This window comes from Elgaria multicarinata, chromosome 13 (assembly GCF_023053635.1).
Source record: "Elgaria multicarinata webbii isolate HBS135686 ecotype San Diego chromosome 13, rElgMul1.1.pri, whole genome shotgun sequence".
In the NCBI taxonomy this organism is placed as follows: Eukaryota; Metazoa; Chordata; class Lepidosauria; order Squamata; family Anguidae; genus Elgaria; species Elgaria multicarinata.
Genome location: NC_086183.1, coordinates 4,708,591 through 4,725,416, shown reverse-complemented (window position 1 = coordinate 4,725,416; position 16,826 = coordinate 4,708,591). Strand labels below are relative to the sequence as shown.

The 16,826-nt window shown below is 45.4% G+C and overlaps 1 protein-coding gene across 1 annotated transcript in view; it reads left to right on the top strand.

The window, feature by feature from the left end:
- CSMD2 (CUB and Sushi multiple domains 2) overlaps positions 1-16,826 on the top strand; it is a 784,677-nt gene that overhangs the window by 459,822 nt on the left and 308,029 nt on the right. The window contains exons 7-8 of the mRNA XM_063140724.1: positions 1,582-1,659; positions 15,255-15,342. Of these exons, the coding sequence (XP_062996794.1) occupies positions 1,582-1,659; positions 15,255-15,342 (166 nt within the window). The remainder of the gene's footprint in view (positions 1-1,581; positions 1,660-15,254; positions 15,343-16,826) is intronic.

Here is a 16,826-nt window from a genome sequence, read left to right as displayed (position 1 = left end):
CCATAGCTGGGCGGTTGCTAAGTTTTAGAAAAAGGAAAGGAAAATCTTAGTCATGATTGCCACTTTGCTATTAAAAATAGATACACCTGCCTGCATCATGCCTTTTTACAAAACAGTCAAGGAAAGATTAATGTTATAATTTCCTCTCTGATTAAGGCAAATGTCAGGGGCTTCTAATCCTGTGAGCTCAGTAAAAACCCATTTTTCCAGACATAATGGGTTGAGCATTTGCATGTTGAGTGCTCTGAAAGATAAGTTTCCAAGAAACCAGCCCTGATGTGTCGGGGGACATCAAGGGGCTCAGAGCCAATTTCTTTTGTTAACTTTTAAAGGCATCCGTTATTGCTTAGAAATGGACAGATGCCAGAAGATGCCAGCTAACAGCAAAAAAAAAAGAAAAAAGTGAGACCAGAATAGACAGTAGAACATGAGAAGAATTCCACTAGATCAGACTAAGGGTCCTTCTAGTCCAGCACTCTGTTCCCACAGTGGCCAACCAGCTGTAGGCCAGGGACCCACAAACAACAACAACAACAACAACAACAGGAAAGCTTAATTGGAGACTGTGATCATGAACAGAAAGGTCAAGTTGCTTTTCTCCTGTTAGGGGAAAGATGCTGGAATTCCATATCTTCTCTACATGCATATGTGAGAGAAAGCATGGGGGAAGGAGAGGGAATGGAAGGGAGAGGGCTAAGAAGCCCTTTGCCCGTCCTTCCACCCTTCAGTTCTATTATTGCAGTACTTGAGTTCTTGTATATTATGGACAAATACATTTTGGGTCCTCAATTTAATTCTATCGTTATGCCCGTTTCCGTCCTTAATGTTTAAATGCACTGTATACTTTGGAATGGAGCAATAACTCTAAGGTTGCGCTTTGGGCTTCTTCACACTTGCAAAATAAGGCATGCTTGTAACTGGCCACTCGTGGAAGTCTGTGGGTCCTTCTGATGATGTCGGCAACCTCCTACACATCTTTTGCACCTTCCAATTCTGCTGAAATATCTCAGGATTTCCTACAATGTGCAGGGGAAGCTGCACTACAAATCACCCACTACAGGGCACTGTCCCATTCAGTGCCATGAACAGTGAGAGGAGGGGAAGTTTTCCATTAAAGACCAGGTGGTCACCCCTCTCAAGCCCTCTACTGCAGCCCCGTTACGATTGTGCAAGAGAAACAGGAAGCAAAACCCTGGTAAGGAAACATGATTTCCCCTTAATCAAAAGACCTTTGTGCCTTTTTGTTATTGTGGGAATGCCCCCTTCCTGGGTGTGTTTGATAATGTTGCTAAATCATGCCCTAGATTTATTTATACAGTCCAGAAATGAGTCTGTCACATGCTGTTCCTGAGCACATTTGGAGTGCTTCTTGGAGGGATGTGTGGAGACAGATCAGGTATGACTAGTAAGTAGCAAAGAAGGACAAATAGGACCAGAATTCTGCTGATGCCTCATTCATCCTGGATGTATAATTTGGGTTCCCTGAACGCAGCTCTTCCAGCTGGGCTTCCAAGCCCAAAGGTCTGGTATCCTTGTAGCCCTTCTTTTCCTGAACTCCATTCTCTTGTATTCCTTTTCCAGTCAAGAAACAAATGGAAATGAAGTCCCGGGGAGTGAAATTGATGCCGAGTAAAGGCACGAACCAGAAGACATCTGTATGTAAGTTTTGCCCACTGTTGCACGCTCAGCAAGACCTAGTGCCTTGAACATCCCATATGACCTTATAGCAACCTCCAGAAAACTGCCACTCTTGTTTCAGAGTTTTAATGCTTGTTATACCCACCTCCTACCCTGCATTATCGCCTCACCTCCTCCTTCCAGTGCTCCGTTTGCAAACATATACTAACTCTATAAAGATGGCTCAGTGGGGGTAGGTTTGAACTGGAGGGCCTGTCTGCCATCTGCGGTATTAGCTGTTCTTTGTAGGGCCTCAGAGGCCTGGGTATCTCTGTGCTTTTCGCCACATGCTCTACAGAGCCGTCAAGATGCAAACACACTTTTGACAACCAAATGTATTTGTGTAGCACAAACGTAAGAGGACTCAGATCAGCGACAAGCAACAAAGAAGGCACAGTAACTCCATGTTAATCTGAAATAAGATCTCTCCTTTCTCCCTTTCCTGGTTATTGAATTTCACTGTGCTTATCTGCTGGAAATCTTCCTAAGAAAAATACTAGTAGCTTAAATAAAAAGACAATGAGGGCAGCATGCGGGAATATATATCCACCACATTTGTATATATTCCAGAAGTGCTGTTTGGCTTTTGGTTAATTTTACCTTTTAAAAAAATGTGGATGGAGTCATTTGTAGCAAAGGAACAACCCAGGGATAAAGGGCAGGGGATAGGGTCCCCCTTTATCCCTGGATTGTTCCTTTGCTACAATGAACAAACTCCTTCAGGCAGTGTTATGTATGTGTGTCTTTGTAATGCTTTGTAAAACATAGTCAGATTCACTTGGTTGTTAGGTACCAAGTGGTGCAATTTCACCATAGAATTGTATAGGTAACGTTAAAGCAGGAATCGAACTGGGGTTTCACATCAGGATGTAGATATGAATTGCACAAAAATGTGTATCGGGTGGCACGGATGGTAGAGGCGGGAAAGGGACTTGGCACTCCTGGAGAAGTTCAGGGTTACCTTTGATGTAGGGCCAGGGCTACACCACGTCTGTACCTGTCCATTGCTCTGCTTCTGCCTGCCCAACTCAATGAACAACATGCAAAGGCACTTCTGGTTAAAGAGAGCTCTGTAATGTTCATCACACTGGAGTGACATTATTTTGTGGCACACTTCCCATAAATAGTGGCTGCCACTGTATTTGCATGTTAGATTTGGAAAACAGAGACACCTTTCAGATGTGGGAGGAACGTTTGTATGGTGTGAAAGGCCAGTAAAATGTGGACATCTTGGAAATAACATTGGGCATTCATTTGAGAGAGAGAGAGAGAGAGAGAGAGCAGCAATGAGTGAGAACTTTGTTCAGTTCGCATTTCAATGTGGATTTACAAAATTTGTGTTTCATGAACCTGAACACGAACCAGAATGCAGTTAGAGGTCTATAGCTGTCTTTTTCTGAAGTTTCCAATGCAGTTCTCACCCCCACCCCATGTGCACACTCACAGAATACATACAAAAGAAAAAGTGCACACATGCGCACACGCACACACACACTGTACATTTGAAACAGTGCATACAAAAAAAGTGCATATTTGGGGAAATGTGGAGAGAACCATTTTCTGTTTGCAAAAAGGCATACATTTGAAAAAATATGCACAAAAATGTATACATTTGAAAAAATAAATAAAAATGTGTATATTATTATTATTATTATTATTATTATTATTATTATTATTATTTACATTTATATACCGCCCCATAGCCGAAGCTCTCTGGGCGGTTTCCAAAAGCAAGTGTGCACAAAAATACAGAAAATGCTTATTGTTTTAATGCAGATTTAAAAAAGAGTTGTGATCCATTGTAGAAATGGGACGGAATCAACTTCGCATTGGAAAACTTAGAAACTGAGTGAAATCAAGATTTATTGCTGGCTGTCCCCATCTCTAAGAGAGATCCAGGAGGAAGTAAGGCACTGGTTCTGAATTGCTGTTTGAGATGTTGTTCTCCTCTTTTGTTTAGTTCTGGCATCAGAACTGTGGTTGCCTCAATTGGCTGTAGTTGAGCTGGTACATGAAATGCAGAGCCTAGTAGGGAGTTTTCCCTGTGGCTGCCGCGTTCTTTGCCCTGGATCCCAAATTCCTGCCGATCCCTCGCTAAAGAGACGTGGTCCTGGATGCCCACCATTCCAATATGCTTCCTGCTTTGACTGGTGATCCAAAGTGCAGTTGTATTTTGCCTTCCTGGGTTCTTCCCTTCTGCAGGGATCTTACTGCATTCTCTGGGCCCATTTGGGTCTTCCCTCCCCTCCATTTCTTCGGCCTTGTTCACTCATCTCTGCAGCCTTGTGGCATGACTGCTGCTGAAAACCAAATGTGTGTGGTTTGGGCTGAGCACTCTTGGGAGATGCGTAACATGTTCCTCTGCCACTATTACAAGGAACGCCCTCTGGTGTGTAGCACCTCCTTGGGCTTGAAGCACTGAAAACAAAGACAACAAACAGCAATGGCTCATCCTCAACTCACACCCTTCATATGCCCCGGAAGAGAGATCTGCACAGGTCTTTCTAGGGGTGAGGGAGTTCGTTCCATTGATGCATCTCTGTCATTGATGGACTAGTCTCCTCAGGAGGACCATGTTTTGCAGCAAAGCTTGCCGCCCTTCTTTTCAGCCTTCCTTCATGGTTTCCTGGGCAAAACTGCTGCAGGCCGGTTCCAAGGGCAGACTGGCATTGCGATCTCTGGCCTCGAGGGAAGAGCCCAAGGGAGCACTCATAGGTAGGGGCTTCAAGCATCTTTTTAAGCCAGCTCCTTCTCAAAAAGTCTGCCATTGGAGAAGAAACTCCCAACAGAAATAGCAGAAAACTTGTAGTCCTCACCATGTCTGCCATCCCTGAACAGAAAGAAAGGTTTTGGCTGTTCTGCCTCTGATTCAGGTTGGTCTCTTACAAGAAGAGTCAGGGTTCCATCACACTAGTGTTTTATCACACTCTCATCATGCCTGGTTTGCCATTTTGCAGAGCGGTACACACATGACGTTGTGCCTGTCCTGCAGTCACCCCGCCTTTTCCCCTTCAATGTTTTCTTAGAGTGAGGAAAGACCAGTTTATTTCCTCCATGTGGGATTAAAGCGCCCTTCTGCTCTATGTATTGCCTTCCTTGTGCTATGTCCTTCGTTGGGTGGGTGTGCTTTGAAGGGAGGTCTTGCTGATGAAAGAGGAGGGTGGGGCTGTTCCCCTCCTCCAGAACGCCATGTTGAAAGAACGGGCTTGTGCTTGACTCTCATTGCCCACAGGAACAGCACCCAGCCAATGAAACATCTAATCGGTAAAACACTAGACAGCAAAGCCAGAGCGAGGGGGAGGGGGAGGCGCCCGTCCATCACAATGTCCATCAATGACAAGAACCAATGAACTGGAGGGGGAAGGAGGTGGGTGGGCAGGGCAGGGCAGGGCAGGGCAGGGTGGAGTGGGAGAGCAAACAACCAAAAGGAGATTTTACCGGTACAGTGGCAATACCACAAAGACGTGAAAGGGACCATTCAGTCTGCAACTGTTTCGAGGCCATCTTTTATTCTGTTGTTACTACTTCCCACATTTCAGGACTGATGGGGAAAACAGGACAAGCCATTCACACATGACAACAAGTCCTGGTTTGTTAAGTGCATCCATGTCAGGCTCAACCTCACCCCTTCCTTCTTAATTTGCAGGCAAGTGGAATGAATTTAAAGTTTCTGGCAAAGTTTGTAACAAGTCACTGATTGTTGTTTCATCTGAATATGGGAAATTGTGGTTTGTACAAACCATAGTTAGTTAACAAAACAGGATATCAACTCTTTTGATCTTAGTTGATAATTTGGTTTAACTAACTTTGGTTTATATAAACCACAGTTTCCCATATTTGCATGAAACCGGAAACTGCAGATTGCTACAAACTGTGAACAGAAGCGTTATATTTCCTTCACATGCATACAAAGAGGGGAGGAGAAGAATGCAAACCTGAGACTCAATGTGCTGTGTTATTTCAATGCTAAAGCTGGCTTTGTATTGCTATTGCATGCCTACTACAGGGGACTGCTGGAAGAAGCAAAAGTCACAGGCATTTACAAGATCTATAAGCTCTCCCAGAAAAGGAAGATGTTATCCAATGGAATCCAGAAGTTATCCAATGGAATCCAGCTGAGCTCTTGTAGCCTCATTCAGGACCAGATGATGTTAGGGCTCTGCCCTTAAGGGGCATTTCAGGAAATGTAGAGGACGTGTGCTCTTCCTTGGAGGTGTTGAATGGCCTTGGGTGATGTCCCTGGCCCTCTGTTCTGTGGATCTGTAGGGAAGAGTTCCTCATTGCTTTAGGCAGTAGTTCGACAAATTCAAGTGCTTTGCTGGAAAGGCCTCTCATGTTTGGTAACATTGTCCTCAGGTTGGTTTTCAGGGCATGTCTCCTCAGATTTCAGGAGCTGTGAGACTCCTTGGGTGTGTGATCTTGCTTCCATATGGAAATCAGAGGAGTCGCTGTCAGCAGGGGAGTGGGCATTGCATCACAACGAATGGGCCAAAGAACCCTCCATTTTGGCAGGACTTGCAAAGGTCTGCTTGGGGATTTTGGAGAAGGGGCAAGGAGGAAGGTTTGCCTTACTTTAGTGATATTTGGTGGGTGAGGTTTTTTGTTTGGTTTGTTTGTTTGTTATGTGGAAAAAATGACCATTAGTTGGTCGGAGCAGTCATAACTCCCTCCACAGCCTCCCAGTCTGGCCACATTTCATGTGAGGAGCACCAGAATGCCTATGTCAGTGTTCCCAAACCTGGCACCTTCTTGATATGTTGGACTGCAACTCCCAGTATCCCCAGCTGGCTTTTATCAGAGTGGTGCTACATTCAATTGAGCTCTAGTGATGGCTGGATGCTTAGATCCTGGATGTTGAGTTTCTAGACGTGTGTTTAGTTGTGTATGCGCTCCTGAAAAGTGTTCCTTTAACACTGCTAGTCCTAAAACTATATTTTTTTAGAAAAAAACAACCGTTGTGTACATGAAGACTTAGAATAGTGTATCAAGGAATCAGTCCTGGCCCTTAGCAAAAAAAAAGTCCTCTGTTTGTTAGCAATCTTGTCCCTTTGACTTTTTAAAATGTTTTGTTGTAGATCAGCCAAACATCTAAGAAAAACTTAGAGGGTCTCCATGGAATAATGGGCCAGAGGTAACTTCTTTAATACAAGGGCCTATTTTCCCTTAACTAAAGATGCTGCGTCTCCAGACAATAAGGAACTCATTTATCTTGTAACTGTTATTTTTAAAGAAATAACCACCGATTGAATGGAACCCCTCTTCTGAAAAACCAAGAAAATAGATCAATGAAAAACCCTTTATTAACATTGTGGACAGAGAGAGGGAAGGCTGATGGGAGTGTGTCTGATCTTTGAGTATCTGAAGAAAATTATCACAGCAAACAATTCGACCACAATGAGATGCATTTAAGTAGAAGAAGTATGAATTGGCCTTATTTATTTGTTTGTTCATTTATTTGTGGAGGAAAATGTGGATAGCAAGAGTCTGGGAGGAGAAGCCCCTACCAGCCATCTTTATTTATTTATCATCCAAATTAATATTCCACTTTCCACAGAGTGGGCATGCTGTATACTCGTCACCAAAATGCAAACCATACAACTCAGCAATAAAATGGCACAATGATAAATAAATGCTAATCAGCAATAAAGCTACACGTTCTGCTGTGGACTGCAGAGCGTAGCTGGCTGGGAAAGGCTGCATGAAGAGATGGGTCTTAGGAAGAGGCCTAAACATCAGGACGAAGGAGGGATGCCTAATGACAGCTGATAAAGCATTCCAGAGGGGCCCACAGCCCTCAATGTTCCACTGCAAGAGCTTCTGGGTTCTCCTTTTGGTGATCGCAAAGAGCAGACAGTGATCGCATAGGACCACCTTCTGACTGGTGCTGATTGTACATTGGCCAGGGCAGCACAGCCAACACATAGGGTGGCCCTATGGAAAGGAGGACCAGGCTCCTGAACCTTTAACAGTTGTATTGAAAAGGGCAATTTCCAGCAGGTGTCATTTGTCTGCATGCAGCACCTGGTGAAGATCCCGCTTCATCACAACTATTAAAGCTGCAGGAGCCCTGTCCTCTTAAGTATCTGGTCACTCTAGTTAAAGAGGGCAGGGCTACTGCAGCTTTAATAGTTGTGATGAAGAGGGAATTTCACCAGGTCCTGCATGCAGACAAATGACACCTGCTGAAATCCCCTTTTCAGTACATCTTGTCCTTTTCATATGGTCACCCTATGAATGGTGCATCTGTATCTACAGGTAGGGTGACCATATGAAAAGGAGGACAGGGCTCCTGTATCTTTAACAGTTGTATTGAAAAGGTAATTTCAGCAGGTGTCATTTGTATAAATGAAGAACCTGGTGAAATTTCCTCTTCATCACAACAGTTAAAGCTGCAGGTGCCCTGCCCTCTTTTAAATCTGGTCACTCTAGTATAGCTCCTGCAGCTTTAACTGTGGTGATGAAGAGGGAATTTCCCCAGGTTCTCCATATATACAAATGATACCTGCTGAAATTCCCTTTTCTATGCAACTGTTAAAGATACAGGAGCCCTGTCCACCTTTTCATAGGGTCACCCTATCTACAGGCCAAAGCTAGGCAACATGTTCTCAGAAACCCTTTCACACCTTTGGTACCCATGGGTACTGAAGGACTGAAAATGAATTGTGCCTTCTTCAATGGAAAGTGTGGGTTAAACGTTCTGCTGAAATTTGCTGCAGCTGTCTGTCTTGGTGAGGTTTGCCTAGTTTGGTTTACTGTACCCATGGAGGGGGTGGAGGTACAGAAGAGAGCCGTAACAGAGCATGGCGTGCCATGGAGAAGAGGTAGAGCCAAGGTGGAAACCAGTGAATAAAGAGCGGGGCCAGGAATCGAGCAGGAGATGTGAGAGATGCAGCGCAGATGAAATCTAGTAAGTTATTAGTTGGGCCTTGAAAAATCTGGAAGGTCATAGTTACAACCTAGCAAAATCTGGTGTTTACTGGAGTTTCAGACCACACACAATTGTTATCTCACAGCAACAGAACAAAATTTCACTGACCTAATCAGTAAAATGCTGTGTGATTGGCCCACTGTAGTTCCTGCCTACTTCCTCTACCAGCTGGAAGGAAAAATGTCCGTTCCCTGTATCCCTCCTCTACGAGCTCTTAGTGTTGAAATGCACAAATGGAATGAAATCACATTGAAGGGACAGAACTAGGTGTGACATTAAATGTGTCTTTGCATTTAGCATCCTTTTAACGTGCATTAAAAATGATGATTGGGATTGCAGCAGGTAAAGAGCGGGTATTTGTCCCTTTGTCCTCATGTTGCAGGCAAAACCCAGTTGAGGGAAAAAACACCAATCTTCTTATTGGGGGAAAAATTGCTGATTTTGGTGCCAGGGGTTGATTTCCTCTTCAATGACCCGCTTCAAAGGAAAGGTTTTCTTCAAGGATGCAGCAGGGAAGGAAAGGGTTAAATTCCATCCCCCCAACACACACACCTCCCAATAATTATTAGCATCCACCCCCTACTCTCCTTTAAAAATAAATAAATCTGAACATTAAAAGCAAAGACACGTTTAAATTCACATCACATGCAATTTGTCCCATAGTGTACAAGAAAATTCTTGGTAGGGCGCTGCACCACCACCCCGAACCATTTTGGGTCAATCCGACCCTCCGCCAATCTGCTCCAGAACCAGATCCAGAGCGAGATCTGGAGAGATGGATCAAGATTCGGACCCCATTTTGCCCCCCCTCCCCACTTACTTGCCTCCGCGGCGGGCAGCAGAGGCCGGTAAGTGGGGAAGGGGGGACAAAATAGGGCCGAATAGGTCCCCCTCCCCCATGACCTGGCTCGCTGTCCACCACCGCACGGACGGTGACGGGTGGCAGAGCCAGGTAAGCCCCCCTCCCCCACTTACCTGGCTCCGTCGTGGTCCGGGTGGCTGCTTCAACTGAGTTGAAGCTGCCCCCCGGACCATGACGGAGCTAGGTAAGCCCCTTCCCCCTTACTTGGCTTGCCCCCTCCCCCTTACCTGACTCCACCGCCGTCGCCGCATGGACTGCACCGCCCCTGCCACCAGGTAACCCCCCTCCCCCCACTTACCTGGCTCTGTCACAGTCTGGGCGGCAGCTTCAATTGAGGCCCAGGCAACCATGACGGAGCCTGGCTTGCCCCTCGCCCCTTACCTGGCTCCGCTGCTATCGCTGCACAGACTGCAGCAGTGGTGCCACGTAAGCCCCCTCCCCCCCACTTAACTGGCTCCATTGCGGTTCGGGTGGCGACCCTGAGTCCCAGGCCTGCTTCTGCCTTGAGGCCTGGGCCTCAGTTGAAGTTGCCGCCCGGACTGCGACGGAGCCAGGTAAGCCCCCCTTACCTGGTTCTGCCACCATCGCTGCACAGACCGCGGTGGCAGTGGATGGGGGAGCCAGGTAAGCTCCCCTCCCCCACTTACCTGGGTCTGGAGCTTCAGAACGGACCGAATCGCTCTGAACCGACCCGCACCTCCCCTGATCTGCTCCGGAACCGGGCGTCGGAGGTGCAGATCGGCCCGCTCCACTTCGGATTCAGGGATCCAAAACGGAGCGGAGCACACCCCTAGTTCTTGGTGGGTCCAACTGGGATGCCCCATAGTCCCCTCCTGTGGCCAGCATTTAGCAGTGGCAGCACTGGATCCCCACCTGGTATCCCTCAGGCTTCCAGTTCATGACCTGCTACAGTCTCAATTCCTGGCAGGATTTGCGCCTCCCTTGAGTGCAAGGCTGTGGGTCCTCCAACTGCAGTGAATTGAAGATTGTTAGGGCTACACTGGGAGCCTAAGCGCAAGGCAGAGGGCTTTGCCCTTGAGGATGCTTGGGGAGCACGGCTCTCTTCCCAGCATCCTGATCCCAGAATCATAGAATCATAGAATCATAGAATAGCAGAGTTGGAAGGGGCCTACAAGGCCATCGAGTCCAATCCCCTGCTCAATGCAGGAATCCACCCTAAAGCATCCCTGACAGATGGTTGTCCAGCTGCCTCTTGAAGGCCTCTAGTGTGGGAGAGCCCACAACCTCCCTAGGTAGCTGATTCCATTGTCGCACTGCTCTAACAGTCAGGAAGTTTTTCCTGATGTCCAGCCGGAATCTGGCTTCCTTTAACTTGAGCCCGTTATTCCGTGTCCTGCACTCTGGGAGGATCGAGAAGAGATCCTGGCCCTCCTCTGTGTGACAACCTTTTAAGTATTTGAAGACTGCTATCATGTCTCCCCTCAATCTTCTCTTCTCCAGGCTAAACATGCCCAGTTCTTTCAGTCTCTCTTCATAGGGCTTTGTTTCTAGACCTCTGATCATCCTGGTTGCCCTCTTCTGAACACGCTCCAGCTTGTCTGCATCCTTCTTGAATTGTGGAGCCCAGAACTGGATGCAATACTCTAGATGAGGCCTAACCAGGGCCGAATAGAGAGGAACCAGTACCTCACGTGATTTGGAAGCTATACTTCTATTAATGCAGCCCAAAATAGCATTTGCCTTTCTTGCAGCCATATCACACTGTTGGCTCATATTCAGCTTGTGATCTACAACAATTCCAAGATCTTTCTCGTTTGTAGTATTGCTTAGCCAAGTGTCCCCCATCTTGTAACTGTGCATTTGGTTTCTATTCCCTAAATGTAGAACTTGGCATTTATCCCTATTAAATTTCATTCTGTTGTTTTCAGCCCAGCACTCCAGCCTATCAAGATCACTTTGAAGTTTGTTTCTGTCTTCCAGGGTATTAGCTATCCCACCCAATTTTGTGTCATCTGCAAATTTGATCAGCATTCCCTGCACCTCCTCATCCAAATCATTAATAAAAATGTTGAAGAGCACTGGGCCCAGGACTGAGCCCTGCGGCACCCCACTCATTGCCTCTCCCCAGTTTGAGACGGTTCCATTGATAAGTACTCTTTGAGTCCGATTCTGTAGCCAACTGTGGATCCACCTAATAGTTGTTCCATCTAGCCCACTTTTAGCTAGTTTGTTAATCAGAATGTCATGTGGTACTTTGTCAAAAGCTTTGCTGAAGTCAAGATATATGACGTCCACAGCATTCCCACAGTCCACAAGGGAGGTTATCCTATCAAAAAATGAGATCAAATTAGTCTGACAGGATTTGTTCCTGACAAATCCATGTTGGCTTCTAGTAATCACTGCATTGATTTCAAGGTGTTTACAGATTGACTTCTTTATAATCTGCTCCAGAATTTTCCCAGGGATGGATGTCAGGCTGACTGGTCTGTAGTTCCCAGGTTCCTCCTTTTTGCCCTTTTTGAAGATAGGGACAACGTTAGCCCTCCTCCAGTCATCCGGCACCTCACCCGTCTTCCATGATTTTGCAAAGATAATAGACAAAGGTTCTGAGAGAATAAAGAACCCTAGCGTTTAATATCCCCACCTCCATATCTACCCCAATTCCCTTAAGTCAGGCAGGCAGGCAAATCCTTGGCTAGATCAGGCCTCTTATTACAGCAGCAACCAATGGAGGCTGGTGGCTCCTATGTCAGTGGGCAGTGGGTAGGAAACCCCTGCCCAATAATGTGCTATTGTAGTTAAGGCTGATTGATTTCTATAAGATGATGATGATGATGATGATGATTGTGGTGGATAGTTCTTACATTTTGTTCTTTTTTCATTCAAGTGTACATATGATTATGATGATAAACTCCTTTCAACGATATTGAACGTGATCACTTCTAATTTTATTATTTGCCCATTAAATAAGTGGATGTAAACAGGAACGTAAAAAGTAGGCAATATGCATCATGTCCTGGCCTCCTTGGACAATGCCCACCCCAACACACACACACATTAAAAACAGTTCAGGGGGGAGGGGCTGGGCCCAATGCACTTTGAGTAAAACCTCTTTGTGAAGAGCACCGTGTTCTGCGTTTTTTGCTTCACATTTCCAGTATTCTGTCAAGAGCCACACACCGTGAAACAACAACTGTGTTGCTTTGTTGCATTGGTATCCTCCTTCCCCTCTCTGTTCTTACACTTCCCAACAGCATGGTGGTTGCTTTCCCATGACAAGATCCAATGCCACAAGAGTAGACTGGAACCACATGGATAAAGTTAAACATGTTGTTGTCTGATCTTGCAGAAAGGAAATGATCAACTGCCTGTAGACATTCTAGCTGGTAGTCCCACAGCAAAGGGGATAATGTATGTATGTAGATGTGCAGTAACGCATTCACATGAGATGGCCACAATGAAATTGTTTCCCATTTGGACAATGAGCCCACCCCTCTCTAACATGTGGGGCATATGCATTTGGCATTCTGTCTCCATGTGAAAGTTCCTGCAGCAATTCCTATGCTTCATGCCTGTGGACTTATTTTGTGGACTGGGCCATCCATGCAACTTGCTTGGAGAAGGTCCAGATTGGTGATACTGTGCTCATAAAATGTTGTAGTTCATGGGATGACTAGCAGTTTGGTTGTATGGATGGCCCATTCTCTAAGGAAATGTTAGTGTGGGTGCAGAGATATAAATACTTTTCCTTGGGCATTTCAGGTTGGAGTGATGCCCAAGGCAGGAATGGCAGGAGTAGAGGAGTGATAGAGGGTTTGCCGGAAGGCCTGTCCATCCCCAAATGGGGTGGTGAATGAAGGTGCATCCGAAAGTACTGTTCTAGAATACCTGCTTTGGGTGGTACAGTGCCTCCGATGTGGTTCCTTAGATTCTGCTCTAGAGGGGTTTTTTCATAGTTGTGCCTGTGCATCTTGTGTGTGAGAAAACAAATAAGTTCATAATACAAAGGGGAATGCTGTAATACTGCTTGAATCCGTGCCCCACAAAAGGAATTGTGCGAGGGCTGCTTTACACACTTTTTCTTTTCAGGCCTGCATCAGATATAAATGTGCCAGAACTGTCCAATTCTTGTTCTTCTAGGCTAAGGCAGGAGACCAGGCTAGCTTAAGTCAACAAGACTGAGCAGGGGGTTGGACTTGATGGCCTTGTAGGACCCTTCCAACTCTGCTATTCTATGATTCTATGATTCTAAGATCCTTTGACAGTCAGAGGTGTGGTAGCCATTGTACTGAACAGTGAGGGTGGTATTGAAGAAGGTGCTATAACTAGAAACCAGCTAGGTACTGGTCCTAATGCTTTGTGGTCTCAGGTCCACCCCACCATCCCCCGGGTTCCCTGACACCATCCCCTTTCTGGTCTCAGTGCATGCTGGGGTCTGTGGTGGGATCCTCCTCTAAAGAGGTCTTGTCTGATTTTGGTTCTGAGCTCAGGTGCTGATTCTGATACCAACACGTGGGGTTGTGAGTGTATGTATCATGCCAAGTGTGCTTGTCTGGGAGCCAGCATTGCTAATGGCTTCCTGTTGAGTGCTCATTCATTGGCAAGTCTCAGCTTGCCACCATGTCATCTGTGAAATGGACTTACCTATTAGCAAAGACTCACTTCTCCATCACTTTATCACTGCTGCTGACACCCAGTCTCCAGCGTTCTTCAGGGTGCTGCTCTAATGTAGATGTGTATAATTTAGGTTGTCTGGGTGTCGTGGGAACGAGGCATTGCTCATTTGTGTTTCCATGCTCTGTTGCTTTTGCATTCATTGCTAGGAACTTACACTTTCCCTTCACCCACCTATTCACCCAATACAACATGAGAAAATTAAGCCACATCATTTTCAACTGGTTGGAAGGGTGGGTGGGGGGTGGAATAAAAAAAGAAATGAAATAAAATACAACGATGATGATGATGATGATGATGATGCACGGCATTTATTGGATTGATTATTTATTTATTTTGGATTTTTTAAAAAGCTGGTGTATGAGGTTGAACCCAACAGATTTTCTCTGGATCTCATTTCATCCTGGTTTTATGCAGGTCATTTAAAAATATTTATTTCCTGTGTTGCAACAGTTTGACACGTGGCCAACGATGCAAGGTTGGATTGGGTTGGGTGGTTAAACTTGGTACTTTGGACTTTTCTTTTTCCTTTGCTAATGGAAGAGGTTGTGCCTTTGGAGGTTTTCCGCATTCCAACTAAATTACCAACTTTGAAACTCCCTGACTGGCTTCTACCCTCTTCTCCCCTGGCCTCCAAACAGACACCTTCGATGCCACACTCTACTACTTTACTCGTTTGTTGAGCTCTTTGTTTCATTAACATCCACCAGGTGATGGTTGGTTGGGCTTTTATGAACATTCTGTATCATTCCACAGGTGCCCTTTTTTTTATATAGGTGCCCTATAATTTAGGCAATTTGTTTTGATTTGTGTAAGAACACACTTAGTCACCTGCTTCCGTTGGCTTAAAATTGGAATTGGGGAGGGGAGGAAAAGAGGTTGGCGCTCTGTTGCTGGCAGGACCGGTTGTACCACCTAAACTGAACGGAGATGCTTCCCATTCTACTTATTCGCACAGCAGACATTGAAAGTAAAATGAGGTTTGGGGGTGGGGAGGAAACATGCACACCCCCTGAATGCATTCCAACGTGTAATTTCCTTTTCTCCCCCTCTGCATCCACCAACACAAGAACGTTAATAAATTTAAAAACAAAAAAACCACGGTTCTGTCTTCCATTCTATCTCTGTATATGCTGTTTTTTTGCTTTGTAGTAACACAGGTTGGTGTGTCCCAGGGACATAACATGTGTCCGGACCCTGGGATTCCAGATCGAGGCAAAAGGATAGGCAATGATTTCAGGTAAGAATTTATTTTTTCTCTCCCTCTCATCCCCCAAGTTTTTGTTTTCTTTCTCTTTACAGTCTTTAGACCAAGGGATGGGTTAGACTGTCGTTTCTGTTTAGTGTTGATAAGAACTTACCAAAATCCAGAAATTTCTCCATATCCGGAATTTAAAAAAATAAATAAAAATCCTTGGGATAAAATAATAAGAATGTGAGGAAAACCAACCAACAGATTAATCCATTCAGATTCAGGGCTTTGAGTGCTTAGCTCTTAAAAGTCTGGGTTGGAATCTCTGTGGCTGGATCTACACTACTGCTTTAAAGCGCTTTATAACAGTTTTATAGCGCTTTAAAGCAGTTAAAGTGCTTTATAACTGTTATAAAGCGCTTTAAAGCAGTAGTGTAGATCCTGCCTGTGTCAGTTCAACCATCTTGGTGCTGAATTAGGGTTGCCACAACTTTTTTTTTTCTAGCCAGCTCCTCATCTTTAACAGTTATATGGCAGGTAAGTACAACATGGTCATTTCTATGCTGGGGATAATTCTACCTATTGAGTTTGGCTGGTCCAGATGGGTGAGAATTTTGCCTCAGTACATTTATGGATAAGAATTTACCAATGACATTCATATTCAGGAGAGAAAAAACGTGAGCAAATTCAAATGTGGAAGAAAGGGGAATTGATAGATTTTCCCGAGACTGCAGAAAGTGTGGCCGGGTGTCGCAGGTTGTCCCGTCTCCTCGCGAGTAACCATGAGGAGCCAGGAACCGTGCATGGGGCGCACAGGTCCTCAGGAGCTCTGTGCTCATCGGGGGTGGGGAGGGGAGAGGGGAAGGGTTTTGTTTTTTTAAAAAAAAGAACTTATGAATTCTGTTCAAGGGCCCGTGCACTCCTTCGCCTATAAAAAACAAAAAACAAAATGGCGGTTGCAATGTTGTGCACCGAGTGTAGACGAGGGCAATGATCTCACATCATAAAATCGCAAGATCATCACCCTACAACCCCCTCGTCTAGCCATGGCCATAGATGACCAGGGGCTCATCTATACCAAGGAGAATATTCCATTATGATAGTGGTATGAAAGCAGTATATAAAAGGCAGGAGCCACACTACTACTCTATAGCAGTATTGAAGTGAACTGCAGGATCTTTACTACTGCTTTATAGTAGTACTGAAGTGCACTGACAACTGTTGGGGCCCGTGACACATCTACACCAAGCAGGATGTAACACTATGAAAGCAGTATATGGGATGTGTCAATGGGCCCCCACAGTTGTCAGTGCACTTCAATACCGCTATAAAGCAGTAGTGTGGATCCTGCCTTTTATATACCACTTTCATAGTGGAATATCCTGCCTGGTGTAGATGAGCCCCAAAATTCACATTCTCCAAAAAGGGAGAATTGAGGCTTTACCCACCCCTCTCATTTCAGTCATGTTTACTTAAAGAGCTAATCCAGTTGCTCTCAGCTGCACTTACTTCTGAATAAGCTTAAGATGGTA